This window comes from Anomalospiza imberbis, chromosome 2 (assembly GCF_031753505.1).
Source record: "Anomalospiza imberbis isolate Cuckoo-Finch-1a 21T00152 chromosome 2, ASM3175350v1, whole genome shotgun sequence".
Lineage (NCBI taxonomy): Eukaryota > Metazoa > Chordata > Aves > Passeriformes > Viduidae > Anomalospiza > Anomalospiza imberbis.
The window spans coordinates 66,573,048-66,587,454 of NC_089682.1; the positions used below are offsets into that span (position 1 = coordinate 66,573,048).

Here is a 14,407-nt window from a genome sequence, read left to right on the forward strand (position 1 = left end):
TCAAATTCACAGTGGCTTTGTTTTATCTATGGAAGATAAACATAGCAGCCTTCAGGGGAAAACATGTAACTGGTGTGTGGAGAAAGACTGTACTGTAAAGAGATGCTTGTTCTAAACATTAATGTGAGTGGTTATACGAGGGGGCAAGATACTCCAAAAATCAACATGATTTCTCAGAGGTTACTTTGGATAGTTTATGAAAAATCACTTCTCACCTATGTAACTTCAATTCCCCTGCCCCAGAAAAAGCTCAAAAATTCAGCAAAGCTCAAAAATTCATTAAAGCCATGGTGGTGAAAGATTGTTCCCAGGAGCAGGGGCAGGGAGAAAAGCACACTTTGCTGTGTATTTAAAAAGAAAAAAAGGCATTATTCCTCTATTTGAATGCTTCCAAACTTTTTGGCATGTCTAACTGACTTTTTAATATTCTTGTTATAATCTTTTATTCCCACCAGGCCTGTTTTCTAATTTGTTAAAATTTTGTTAAGAGTACTCTTGCGCAGGTATTTTTGATGACTTTATTACCTGAATTCATGGTCCATCCATATAGCTTTATTTCAAACATTATTTTTCACTTTAGAAATTGCATCATTTCACAGGTACCTTTTATAAAAACCACATTCAGCCTGCCAAATCCTGACATTTCTGTGCAGCTGCCTGTTTTACTCTTGGAGTGCTGGGGATTGTTGAACAAGGTTGAAGTTGGCAGGAGCAAGTACCAAGCTGCCAAATCTGCTATAGCCTGTTCTCTAGTAACAACCAAACTTAGGTGAGCTGCTTAAACAGCTCATACTGGAGTATGTTTTAAGTACAAAACTAAATCAGAAAGGTGTTGTGAAGCAGAGAAAGACACACCAGCAGTGTGGGAGACACCTGGCACAGAGAGCTTCCACTGGGCTTTTCCATGACACTTTGTGGGTATTTTGGGTGTGCCTGCCCAGTGTGGTTGGACCACCTCCTCTGGATCACAAGACACAGAATGCAGCTGAGAGGAGGGGGCCTTGAGCTGACTGGGGGGGAGATTCCCATCCTGCAGCAGCCTGGTTTAGGAGGTGAGAAGATGCCCTGCTCTCCTGGATGCACCTCATCTTCAAAGGCAATGGCAGCTCTAGCTACATATGCAAGGGTACCCTGCTAGAAATTAATTAAATCAAGGAGCATAAATAAGAAAAGCTGATAATTTTTGCTGAAATGCAGATTATAGTACAGGAGAACAGGATGTCATAGATGTGAAGCAGTAAGAGCTGGTGTTTGAGTTGCAGAGGAGAGAATGCCCTTATGCACTGGCCAGCAGCACTGGAAGGGAGAGGGGGACTTAGAAGCTGCTGGAGCAGTGTAGCAAGCAGGGGGACATATGCCACTGACCCCTCTGTTCTCATCCCAAAGCTATAAGAACACTGCTGTGTCCTACTTTCTGCTATTTTCTTGGGCCTTTATTTGAGACTGATTTCCTGACAGTGCTTCTGAGTGGGACATGTTTTTCTCTCTGAATGGTCAGGTGTGACTGCCACCTTAGCAGCTCCAACAGGCTCACTGGGAAGCTTTCTCTGAGACAATTGAATTGCCTCAAGAGCTTAAATTGGACTATTTTATGGAAGAAACAGACTCTGGTAGCAGTGTGCAGAGTAGCACTGTGGGTTGTCCATTCTGCTTGTTCTATTGTGTCCAGCTCCTGAGGGGTGGTGAAGGGAAGGCAGCCTGAGCAGTTCACTGAGGCAGTCACAAACATCTTTTGGAAGAGTTGTTTTCCCCAGTGAGTGACCAGCTTATAAGGTGAGCTTTTCGGGTAATGGTCATTTAATTAATGGTTAATTAATGCCTGCCTTTTATGTATAAAACCAGCTCTGGCTGGGGTTAGTTGGCATCACCCAAGCAGATCTGTCCTCAGCAGAGGTGCAGCACTGTACATGTGCACTTGGGAAGTGGCACATCTTTCTGTGTAAGATTTGTGGGTCTTGGTCTCCTGGTCCTGATTTTTTATTTCCTACTGTGTTTTGGGGGAGAGGCAGAGGGAGCACACATGCTGCTATCCCATCAGTGCTTGGGAGCAGCATACAGCTTCTTTTGCTTTGGATACTGGACTCACTGGGCTGGGACAGTTCCTGTTCTCTATCCTATATAATCACATCTTTGTAACTTCCTCTATTTCTACAAACCCTAGAAAGCAGTTTCACATCAGACTCTTGGTTGAGAGGAAATACCTGCCAATGGGAAACTTGAGTTTTCCATGTCTCTCTGGGAGAAAAAAAAAGGTCTTTGGAAAAATACTCTTAAGTACAATAAGGCAGCTTGTTATTTACAGTTCATCTGCTACATTCTATTCTGTTCTATTCTGTTCTATTCTGTTCTATTCTGTTCTATTCTGTTCTATTCATTTATGCTAAGAAATAGGCTGAAACTTGCCTGCCAGACCTGTAAAACAGCTCAGATTTGACCTGTCCTGAGAGAGAGCAGAGCCGGCACGCACGCTGCTGGTGTATAAACAGCATGGGATTTGCTTGAGCTGGGCTGCTGGTAGAGAAAACAGATTCTGACATCGGAAGAAAATTATTTTGCCTTTCTCACAGACGTACTTACCTCGGAGTAGCGCCCGGGAGCGCAACTGCGTGGAAAAGCAGCACGTCAGAGCACAAATTATGTCATGCAGCCCAATGACTGCAGAAGATCCGGGCTCGGAGCTCGTCTGGGGATATAAGCCCGGCTGAAGGACCAAAAGTAGCGGCGAGCTGAGCGGGGAGAAGCACGTTGCGGGAGGCAGCAGCATCTCCCCGCTCCTGCTGCTCGTGTGCCGTGTCCGCAGCCCCCGAGCGCGCCGGGGCTGAGCGAGGCGAGAGCGGCTCTCCCGGCGCCCGGGGCGAGCTCTGCTCCCGCGAATGAGCCCTTCCAGAACTGGGGGAGCCGAGCGGCGTTCCAGAGATGTTACCCTGTTTTGTCTGGCTCACCCTCCCCGACTTGGTTAACGCCTTTGTGACCCCAGGAAAGTTGCCCCTCAGTGGGAGCCTGGAGAAGACATTTGTAGTCCCGAACGCGTCGGGTTTCTTTTCCTGGGATAATGACACCCTGGCCGATTGGCAGAGCTTTGTGGACAGGAGCCGGTACGGAGCGGAGTCGCAGAGCACCACGGTGAAAGCCCTGCTCATCGCGGCGTACTCCTTCATCATCGTCTTCGCCCTCTTCGGCAATGTCCTGGTCTGTCATGTTGTCATCAAGACGAAGCGCGTGCACTCTGCCACCAGCTTGTTCATTGTGAACCTGGCTGTAGCCGATATCATGATCACGCTCCTCAACACACCTTTCACGCTGGTAAGAGGGGGCAGAGATGCCTGGAATGCCCCGCCCCAGAGGGAAAGGAAGCACCTCAGCATTCTCAGACATCGTGCAGCCTGGGAGGGGGGGATGCACCAACACAATCCACCCCATGACTAAAGTAAATTTTTCTGGGCCTCTACATTGCCATAAAGGTGCTTTGGTGGCTTTTCCTGCTTTACACTGCTATAGGCAGTGTGTGGATGTTCTGCAGATACCTGCCCACTCCAAAGTACAGCCATTGGAGTTGCCTTTGGAAAAAACCCACATGTATTTTTCTTCTCTGATTCCTGTTATCTAGCTGAAGATTGGAAATTACCCATTTTTTTTTTAAATGTAGCCCTGATAGTACTTGAGCAGTAATAGCCTTGCAGTGATTACTTAGTACTTTGTAGCATCTGATCTTTTTTTTTTTTTCCCTCTCTTTTCTAAAGTATTTTGAAAGCAATGCTATAAAGCTCTTGAAAAAAATCAATGCTTAGCATTGTTTAACAAGCTGTTCTGAAAAGCTGTAGTTTGCCTGGAGTGAGATAAGATGTACAGGTCAGCCCTATCCCGTAAGTGGAGATTAAAAGGAAGAGCAAATGCATTGATTCAGTAGTGAGGCTGCAGAAGGATACACTGTAAATAGAACAGAACAAACATCTTTGGTACTGCCCTGCTGTATTGTTCGGGAGGCCACTGAGCAGCAGTAACCTGCCTCTTCAGTGTTCAGAAGCCAGAAAATTATACAATTAAACAAAGAACCTGCTAAGTGTCTTTTACACAGCACAAGGAATTGTGTGTACACTGGAGGTGTACCTATAAGCAGTTGTGGGGTGCACAAAACTAATGGTCTTCTTTTTTAGGCTCGTTTTGTGAACAGTACCTGGATCTTTGGGAAGGGGATGTGCCATGTCAGTAGGTTTGCACAGTACTGCTCTCTGCACGTCTCTGCCTTGACCCTTACAGCCATTGCTGTGGACAGGCACCAGGTGAGACCTCTCTGAAGCAGAGAGATGGAAAGCTTGGGAGGGCATAAGTAAACAAAGAAAGGATGATCTCATGTCCTTTCCCTTTCAGCTCCCAGAGTACCATAAGATTCATGAGGAGCTGACAGGGTAGGAGGACAATTCTTGTTCTCAGAATAGTTTCAAACCCACAGCAAGGAAGGAGGTATCCATCACCTTATTATCTCTTCCTGCTGAGTAAAGGGAGTTTTTATGCAGTAGATAATCCAGTAGCTCTCAAACAAGGAGAAAGCTCAAGATCCTGATAGGAATTCATGTGAAAAGCTCCATTCATCTCCTTTGGGGTGGTCTGTCCAGTACCAGAGTTGTAAGGGACATCCTAGTTAATTTTCTCAGCTCTATCTCCTGATGTTCTGGGATGTCCCACCTCCTGTTACCCTGAATACTGGAGATCTGACTGAAGCACACTGGTGTTTGTCACAAGCAGAGCTGTAGCTTACTGTTGATATTGGGCTCAAGACTGGGGACATTTGGGTATTATCAGCTTGGAGTCACCCAACAACCACCCAAAACTGTTTACAGTTGACATTTTCTGCTAGAAAGATTGTTTCCAGAAAATGCACTGACTCACTATCAGAAGCATTCCCATGGAGGTCTGGTTAAACCCTTTGGTTGTTTGTTTGGGGTCACTGATACTGAAACTGAAGAGTTTGAGACTTTTCTCTTTTTTTTTTTTTTTTGTTTTTTTTTTTTTTTTTTTTTTTTCTACTAAGGAAATTGAACCTGGTAATGAACATGTGTTAACAGATCCTGGTATGTAGTTTGTCCCACCTAGATGAAAGTAGTGAAATCTGAGGATAGGACTAGGATCTGACTTGAACCATATTTCATGGTGTTAAAATTCAGGTTTTCATGTACAGCTTACTGTCATTGGGAGCTGAGTGAAGAATGTACTGCTTGCATGCTAAATTACCATCCTGAATTTAAGACTGGAAGATTGTATGAAAAAAAAAGCATGATTTTTTTCCAGAAATGTAATCAGACTAGATTTTGGTTAATTTTGCACAGGTTATAATGCACCCCCTGAAACCTCGCATATCTACCGGAAAAGGTGTTATCTACATCTCTGTAATCTGGATCATGGCAACTTGTTTTTCCCTACCACATGCTATCTACCAAAAGCTCTTTACTTTTGAATACAGGTAAGGATGTGCTTTGCTTTCCTCCACAGTCTCCCTGGAGGCCAAACTCTGAGCAGTCATACTTTGGTATATTTTACTGAAAGCCTTGAGCGTACGTCAAGGTCAGCCAAACATGGATCTAAACTACAATTTTCATCCAATTCCTTTTGCAATGTCTGATATCCTGTCCTTTTTATTTTTAAATATTTCATCTTTATTCTGTCCCACTAACCACACAAAACAGGCTAAGAAGTTGAGGATCTGGCTTGACCCTTTACTTCTATACACTGGCATTTTATGCCATATACCAATCTGACCTGTTTGGTCAGACCACAAATGGGAAATAAAAAAACAGACCTAACAACCAACTAAAAACCCACTAAAACCCAACAGGTTTTAATCTACTCTTCAGCCCTAGGAAAGTAGCTAAATTTGCCTCAGCTGTCAAGAGCTTTAGTATTTGGAAAGTGCTTTAATGAGGGAAAGGTCCTTAATATGTGCAGAGAATGTGTTCCTATTTGCCAAAGGACAGAAAACAAAAAACTGCTTATGTGCAGCTGGAAATTTTGTAATTGATGAAATTCATAAAATTATCATAAGGTCATGAATGCCCATAAGAAATTATCACCACATTGCTCAATGGCTGCTCCATGGCTCAGATCCTCAAAGAGCAGAGCTCTGCTCAGCTGTGACAATTGTGAGATAAACACAGTGCTTGCTTTCAGGACCTGTGGCAGGAGCCTTCTCCCAGCTGCCCCCTTGTTTCTGATATCCTGCCATGCCTGGCCATATGTGCCTCTCATCCTGTCCCATCTCTCCATTTGCAGTGAGGATGTTACCCGGTGCCTGTGTCTGCCAGATTTCCCCGATCCTGCTGACCTCTTTTGGAAGTACCTTGATTTAACAACCTTCATTTTGCTCTATGTCCTGCCCCTTGTCATCATCTCCGCTGCCTACATGACAGTGGCAAAGAAGCTCTGGCTGCGCAATGTCATCGGGGACGTCACCATTGAGCAGTACTTCGTCCTTCGCAAAAAGAATAAGAAGACCATCAAGATGCTGATGCTCGTTGTCATCCTCTTCGCAGTTTGCTGGTTCCCCTTGAATTGCTATGTCGTCCTCCTCTCCAGCCAGACCATCCACACCAACAACGCCCTGTACTTCGCCTTCCACTGGATTGCAATGAGCAGCACCTGCTACAACCCCTTCATCTACTGCTGGCTCAATGACAGCTTCCGATCGGAACTAAAGGCTTTGCTCAGCATGTGCAGAAAACCCCCCAGGCCCACAGAGCAGCAGCTTCCCTCCACAGTCCCATCCTACCGACTGGCTTGGCCAGAAAACAGCAACTTCAAGAGGTTGCAGGCCTCCCATGTCCTTCCACCATCCTCCACCATGCAGTCAGGAAAGACAGACATCTCTGCAGTTGACCCAATAGTGGCTGTGAGCTAAAAGGTGGCCATGGACTGCACATAGATTTGGCAAGAGCTAAAATGGTGGGAAGATGTGGAGCCCTGGCCACCAACAGGTGATAAAACCAAGAAACAAGTTCTGCAGGAGGCAGTATAAAAGAGCTGCATGTTTGATGCAGGCTGATGACAATGGTGAGGAGACCCTAGAGGGGAGAAAGTAAACTCTTCCCAGGAAGGAACTTTTGTCTTTGTCAAGGTGACTTTGGACTGGCTCGCAGGATGGGGTTCTCTGCATGTGTGTTGCTGTTACCTGCATGACTAAGCCTTTTTAGAACTAGGGCTCTGGGTGTGTTTTGCTGCTGTTTTAACAACAGTCTCACCACATCAGGTCTCCCTTCCCCTTTCCTGAGTGTCCTCATAGCAACATGGAAATGGTTGAAGTGTAGACCTTTAGGTTGCTGTCTGAGATCCAGTGCAGCTGGGTAGGAAAGCATTCTTTCTGAACTGGGGTCTGAAAAGTCCTGTTCAGAATGAATGAACAGATCTACTCCCTAAATCTTTTTTTTTTTCTTTTTTTGTGTAAATACACTTAGAGAAGTGGAGGATATGATAGACATAGATAAATAGGAGTCTCTTACATCACAGGCACTTTTTCTAAGATAGATTTGAAGAAAAGTGGATGCCTATTCTTCAAGATGATTTTTCTTCAAATAGATAACTAAACTCAAAAAACATACCAAAAGTTGGACATGCCTTTCACAGCTGGAGAAGGGATAATTAAGTTCTACTATGGGTTTGGACTAGAACCTTTCATCAAAACATCTTTGCATCATTGTCAAGTTGCAGCTAAAGGATCACACAGTTTGACTGTTTAACTTGCCTTTGAATGTTGCTCTCTTAACCTGTAAAGCACCTGTGTACTTGTCACTTCAGATATTTGGGACATTTCATTCCAACTAAGAAGTTGGAATGAACTAAGAAGTTAGCTCTCTGGAATCAGTTCATAAATTAACTGCTTTGAGAGAAGAGATGGTATCTCTGATAGCAAGTAATAAAAATGGAGCATTTGTCTGCAACTTATCCTCTGGTGATTGTACAATTTTGGTGCATTTAAGGATAACAGAGGTGTGCCCTATTTGGAGTGGCTAAGAAAATTCATGACTGCAACTGTCTGAAGTGGATTTCAGAACTTAATGTTCTTAGCAGGAGAAAATATGGGTTTGAATAAAAAAAAAAAAACGGTGTTCCAAAACTGTACCTTATATTGCACAGAAAAACAATACCTCCTTGTGCTGTGGAAATTAGCTTGAACATCACACCAGGGTGACCCATTCCACATTTAACTTGCAGCATTCAGCAGTGAAGTGAGAAAAATGTTTATTATAAATGAAAAAAAAAGTGAAGCTGTGTTTCTCAGTGTCCTGTAATAAACTTACAGTTCTGCCATAATTTTAAGCCTTGTGCAGAGTTTTCACACCTCAGTATTTAAAGATACTGAAATATCTACCACTCCTTGCAGCTAACCTGCCCTTGCACAAGTGGTATTAGCCTCTTACTGTGAATCCAGTGCTATTTTACTGCCCTTTATCAACGCCTCTGAAGTCAGAATATTTTGTATCACTGATCTGCAGAATCAAATCTTTCCTCCTGCCTTCTTAGATCCCTTATACCAAGTCCCATTTCCTCCCTCAACACTTGCAACACATCAGCCCTGAATTGTTCCACGAGTTGAACTGGATGATCATTGTAGGTCCCTTGCATATGAACTATTCTATTCTATTCTATTCTATTCTATTCTATTCTATTCTATTCTATTCTATTCTTCTATTCAATTTCCCAATTGTGCAGAGCTTGTGAACCATGCTCCCCATTCCAGCGACAGCAGAATCCAGCACCGTACTAGCAATTAAATCTCTGAGAATGCTGAGTACCTCAGTAAGATGTTCTTCCTGAAGCTGAAAGAAACATCTTAAAATTCACCATTTTTGAGTGCAGTTGTCATCCTGCTATATGTGAAGAACATGGCTGTAACTCCAGTAGACAAAATCCTCAAATGCCATCTCAAATGCTGCTGGTGGGTCTAAGTGAGGCTCCTGCAGTTACAGCTCTGGATCCTGCACCCCTGCACTGGCTGGCAAACCTTTCTCCTCCAGGCTCTGCTCAATCCTGAATCTGGGCACAAGGAGAGGATGCAGGAAGTTGAAGCTGTTTGATTTAAATCAAAGGAGTGGGAAGGATGGACTGGATAAAAGGAAAACAAGAGATAGATTGGACAGTGAACTTCAGGAGCCTGTCCAGGAATGAACAGTGGCTGGTGGCCAGCAGAGGTACAAGTCTCAGAGAGACTTGGACAGCGTGAAAGAGGGGGACATGATTAAAGCCCTAGAAATGGTGTCCTTGGAAACTGTGTATCATACACTGTGTGTGCTACAATGTGCTTAATGTGGTACAGTGTAATTTCCAATAATTAGCTATTTTTCATTTTCTTCATGTCTGATTTAGGATTCTGGACAGACATCTGGCATTCACCAGTGCTGCTGAAATCAGTGTGGGGGGGGGGGGGTGTGTTCTGCGCACACAAAGTGCAGTATGATGCAAAATACGCCAAAAATATTATGCTCTGGGCAATTTAACTTGGCCATCCAGTCTTCATGGGTATTTTTCCATTCTACCCCATCTCTCTTGCAGACCAGAGGGTTCTAATACAGCCAGTGGTGCATAAACTGAATTCAGATGCCATCTCGGTGGGTGTAAAGGGAGGATCTGAGTATTGATAAAATGAGACAAGCATACAGGGTGGAGATTATCTTCAATTTTCCATCTGGTGTGTGTTTGCCTGCTGTAGCTGGAGTTTTTGATACCTTTTGAATTTGGGAGGTGTTGCACATGGCACTGAACAGCTGTTCATTGCAGGAGATCTGCACAGCCCAAGAACAGGCGTTGTATGTGTTTTCCTAGTGTTTTATTCATTTTCTCTGTGTAGAAAGATGCAGAGACCTCGTAAGGGAACAAATACGATGTATTTGCAGCTTGTGCTATTCTGAATAGTGCTCAGGGGAAAACAAATCCTTGAAACCACCTCTTGCTTTTACACATAAAAGGAGGACAATTCTTCTAAGCGCACTGAGATCATGCAAGGAAAAGATGACAAATTTCTCCTGCACAGAAGAAAGGAACTTCAGCTTTGTTTGGTGTTGTTTCTGACTGCAGGCCAGCCCACCTCTTCTCCTGTCAGTGTGGGATGAATTTCTTCTCTCATCTGATAGAGATGAAAAGGCAGCTGCTTAAAAGATAGCAATGCCTGTAACTCCAGGAATTCCATTGTCTCTCTGGCATTTTCAAAGGATATCAGACACCATCTCTAAGCTAGCTTTATTTACTTCCACCCTTCTTATAGAAAAATGTTGGGAGAATCCAGAGACTTCAAAATCACAGTTTTCTGAGAAGCATAAACTTCTAATTTCTTTAATGAATATATTAACTAGCCATGACTAGCTGCTACAAACATGGTTTTTATCTCTGGCAGGCACTGATCTCTTCTCTTTGGTGACCAGTGACAGGACATGAGGGAATGGCATGAAGCTGAGTCCAGGGTAGTTTAGGCTGGAAAAGGTTCTTCACCCAGAGGGTGGTTGGGCACTGAAACAGGCTCCCCAGGGCAGTGGTCACAGCAGGAAGCCTGACAAAGTTCAAGGAGCCTTTGGACAACACTATCAGGCACAGGGTGTGATTCTTGGAGTGTCCTGTGCAGGTCCAGAATGATCCTGATGGGTCCCTTCCAACTCAGGATATTTTATGAATATTTTATTATGGGGAGTCTCAAATATTTGCATATTAAATGTGAAACTTCAAGATGTATTTTGATGCAGTTTGGGTAGATCACGATTAAAACAGTCTGGCTATGAACTGCATAGAAGTCATGAATGGATTGCTCTACCAGACCATGATATCATTGCCAGCTACAGACTTGTCTGCTTGTTCCAAATTTCAGGCTACAATTGTGCACTGAAGCTACTGAGCAGGGAGCTTATGCTGGGCTTAGCAATGGCTGCATGAAGCTGTAGGGCTCTTGGATGTGAACAGATACATCTGCACAGCACTGAGCCATGCGTGCACTTAGTTGTTTCAAGAGCTCCAGGGACATCTTAGTCCTCTAAGTAGACTGACCTAGAAACTGCATGTGGACACTCAGACAGAGCTTTAGAATAGCAGTTTCCCAGGAGACTAACTATTATCCACATCTGCCTCATTCATAAAGCTCTTGAGTGCTAGTGAAAGCGCAGCCAGGTCCCTGCTGACACAGTCTGCCAGCCTTGTGTGGAAGCCAGCAGGCTGTGAACACTGCACCCATGAAAGCATCTACACCACCTAATAGCTCTTGGAGGCTTGGCTGGGAGTGCCATGCCTTCCCACAGCCTTGGTGTCCAGTGCTGGTGGCTGGTGGCTTGCTGTCTTATTCCTGATCTTCCTTGTGCCACCGAAGGGGAATGAGGATGGGATTCTCCTCTGCTGTCCCCATCCTGCACAGCCCAACAGAAGGGCAGCTCCTGCTCCTTCCTGGGTGGGGGGAACAGTGAGCTTGGGAGAAGGTCTGGACTGGCATTAAAGAAACAGGGAAATTCTTTGGTCCATCCTTTTTTCTTCTGGGTACAATGTCCCCTATAGTCTGTCCTCTGGCTTGCAAATTTGAAGGGATTTCTGAGTCATGGTGGTGTGATGAAACTTCCCACCTCTTGCCTTAGGCTCAAAGCCATTTAATGATAGAGAGGCAGAGGTGAATCCAGTCATCATCACCATGTCCTGACCAGGAAAAAAATTGCCTTTATCTACAAAACAAATCAGTGCCTCCTGGCCAACTGCCACAGTTTGTAAACAGAGTGTGGATTATCCCTTTGGCCACTTTGGGTTAGCTGTTCAGACCATGTCTCCTGCCAGCTTCTTGTGCACCTGCTCTTTGGCAGAGCTTGGGAAACTGAGAAGTCCTTGGCTTAGCACTGATCAGCAACAACCAAAACATCAGTGTGTGATCAATATTATTTTCATACTGAGTTCAAAACATGGCATTGTGACAGCTACTAAGAAAAAAGTAACTGTATCCCAGATGAAACCAGGCACCAATTAAATAACTGAAGGTCTAACAAATGATTCCTGGCTCTAAGGGATCAGCTTATTTCCACACCATGTAGGGTTAGGTCCATCCAGACCAGATATGTGGTGGTACAAGTGCTTGACTTTTAGCCCCTAAGGTCACAGGGATATGAGGATTTTAAGACATAGTTACATTTTTGTAGGCTTTTTTTTCAGTTAAAAACATTATGATGTGACAGGTCTGTCAGGGGTCACCAGTTTTTAATAATATGAAGATAAGAACACGTATCAGATGTTCTAAAAGCACGTCAGCTGCCTCTGAAGGTACAAAACTTGATGGGATATGTTGGAGGGATAGGTAGGGTGGTGATAACCAAATTGTTATGGTCTCACCCCTAGTAATTTTTGGAAGTTGCTTTAGAATTGAACTATTTGCCTAGAATTTGTCTTGAAGAAGTCCTGAGACAGGGCTCAGGAATGATCTGACACTTGAACAAGGAGGACAGCAAGGACCAGACCCTTGAGCTTCATCCCTGGCATTCCTGTTCAGCAGTGCAAACACATTTCAAGACAAGCAGACAGTAGCCTTAGGCTCTGCTTCTCATCCTGCAGCTCAGATTCCCAGCAGAGAGGCCTTGTTCTGAGCTGCGCAGCAGCACATATTTCTCTCATCCCAACTGAGCTCAGATAAGAGGGAAAAAGTAATTAAAGCCCCCAGTTCCCCTGTTGCTGGATGTGAGATTTCACTGCTGTTGGTTTTGTAAGTACACAAGAGCTAAAGCAATTCAAAGGTAGCACAAGCAGAGTGAGCCCAGGCTGTTTTCATCCCTGGACTGCTTACCCATTCAAATGCCTCCAAAGGCACCTAGCACTTTCCCTGGACTCTGTGGGGAAGTGAGAATCTGACTTAAGGGGACTAACTCAGCAGCCCCTGGGCTGGGTGGGAGTTCGTTTGTAGGCCAGGAATGTTGTTTGCATGAAGGTGTTTGGTTAATCTCAATGATTATAAAAAGTTTGAGATGACTCACATCAAAGAATCTGAAGAAACAAAAGAGAAGATGCACATTTTTCTACCTAAAAAGATTACATAGTGTTATATTCTGAGTTCTTTGTCGCAGTCCTTCAGGGGAGGGTTGATAACATGACATGAACTAAATAGATGTTTGAATACTTAATGATGTAAAGCCATAGTATTTTCATTACATTGTGTCACTTCAGAAATATACTTTTTTAAGTGTTTTATAGGAGTAAGTAGTTTTTCTCATTACGCTAGTAATTTAGTATATTAAGTCAAATATTCCATTATGAGGAAAGCAGTCTTCTGGAGCTTCTGGCCACACAGCCTGCATGACAGAAACACACAAACTGCCTCTAATCTACAGCTAGGTTTTCATTTGTGCCACTCGCATGTGGTCTATGGAAAGGGGTGCTCAAAGATTTGTAAGAAAGTTTATTCCCAAGACACATCTTTGATTCTTCCCCGCTTCTGTGACAGATTCACCTGTGCCTGTACTGGGGGTTAAATCCCTCTTACCACCTCCATCTTCAGAAAACCACTCACAACCCTATTTCTGTCTTTCTGTTCACTAAGTGCAGTCAGGACATCCTTTATTAATGGGGCTCTAGGCTTAGGCACTAAACTAGTAATCAATGCTGCTATTAAAACATCCACTCTTCCCAATAAGGAAAAAAAAATGATCTAAAATAAATCTTTGTTCTAAAAGTGACTGACAACATCCAGAGGCAGAAAAACAGTGGGGTACAGCTGCTTTTAGAGGCACACCATCTGCTAATGGAATAAACATTTTTACTTGTTCTCTGCAGTTTAAATCACAAATTTTAAATCTCACAAGAGCCACTGTAAGGCAAAGCATGTGCAGAGCAACTAGTTGCAACTCTCCTGCATTTAGAGGATTATTAGTACCCAAGTGGTGGAGAGAGAAAGGGCAAGAAGGAATGGCATGGATCAAACCTGAACCTTGACATTGTCATTTTACTTTCTGGAATATTTAGAACAGGAATATTTAAAAGAGTATAGTGGTGAAGGGGCTTAAGAAGGACTCTTTTCCATAAGGCCTAAATTGGCATTCAGCCTATCTTTTGAAAATGGCAAAACACAGCAGGAGCAGTGCCACTAAAACATAATTAGAACTGAGCTGGGCAGTTCAGAAACACATCTTAAAACAGGAAGATACAGCTGAAAAGAATGTGCTGACACTGTGGCCAATTTGTAGATAGTAAATTACATAGTGGATATGCTATTTATCATGTGCTGACATTTTCTGTTGCTCTGACAATTTTATGAGAACAAAAATAAAAAGAGCAGAATTACAACCACTGTCCAAAATATTTCTCAGGGTTTAGCATCAGACCACATGTATTTGCACCATGGCAACATGTGACTGTTCCTGGAACCTTCGGACCCTTATGCTGTTGTAGTTCACAACATTGATTTTATTTTAATAACCAA

The 14,407-nt window shown here is 43.7% G+C and overlaps 1 protein-coding gene across 1 annotated transcript; it reads left to right on the top strand.

The window, feature by feature from the left end:
- The first annotated feature begins 2,862 nt into the window (after nt 1-2,862).
- Nucleotides 2,863-8,292, top strand: GPR83 (G protein-coupled receptor 83). The gene is made up of 4 exons (XM_068181491.1): nt 2,863-3,303; nt 4,155-4,280; nt 5,325-5,458; nt 6,265-8,292. Exons 1-4 carry the CDS (start codon nt 2,917-2,919, stop codon nt 6,887-6,889), a joined length of 1,272 nt encoding a protein of 423 aa, XP_068037592.1. The 5' UTR covers nt 2,863-2,916; the 3' UTR covers nt 6,890-8,292.
- The last annotated feature ends 6,115 nt before the right edge of the window (nt 8,293-14,407 follow it).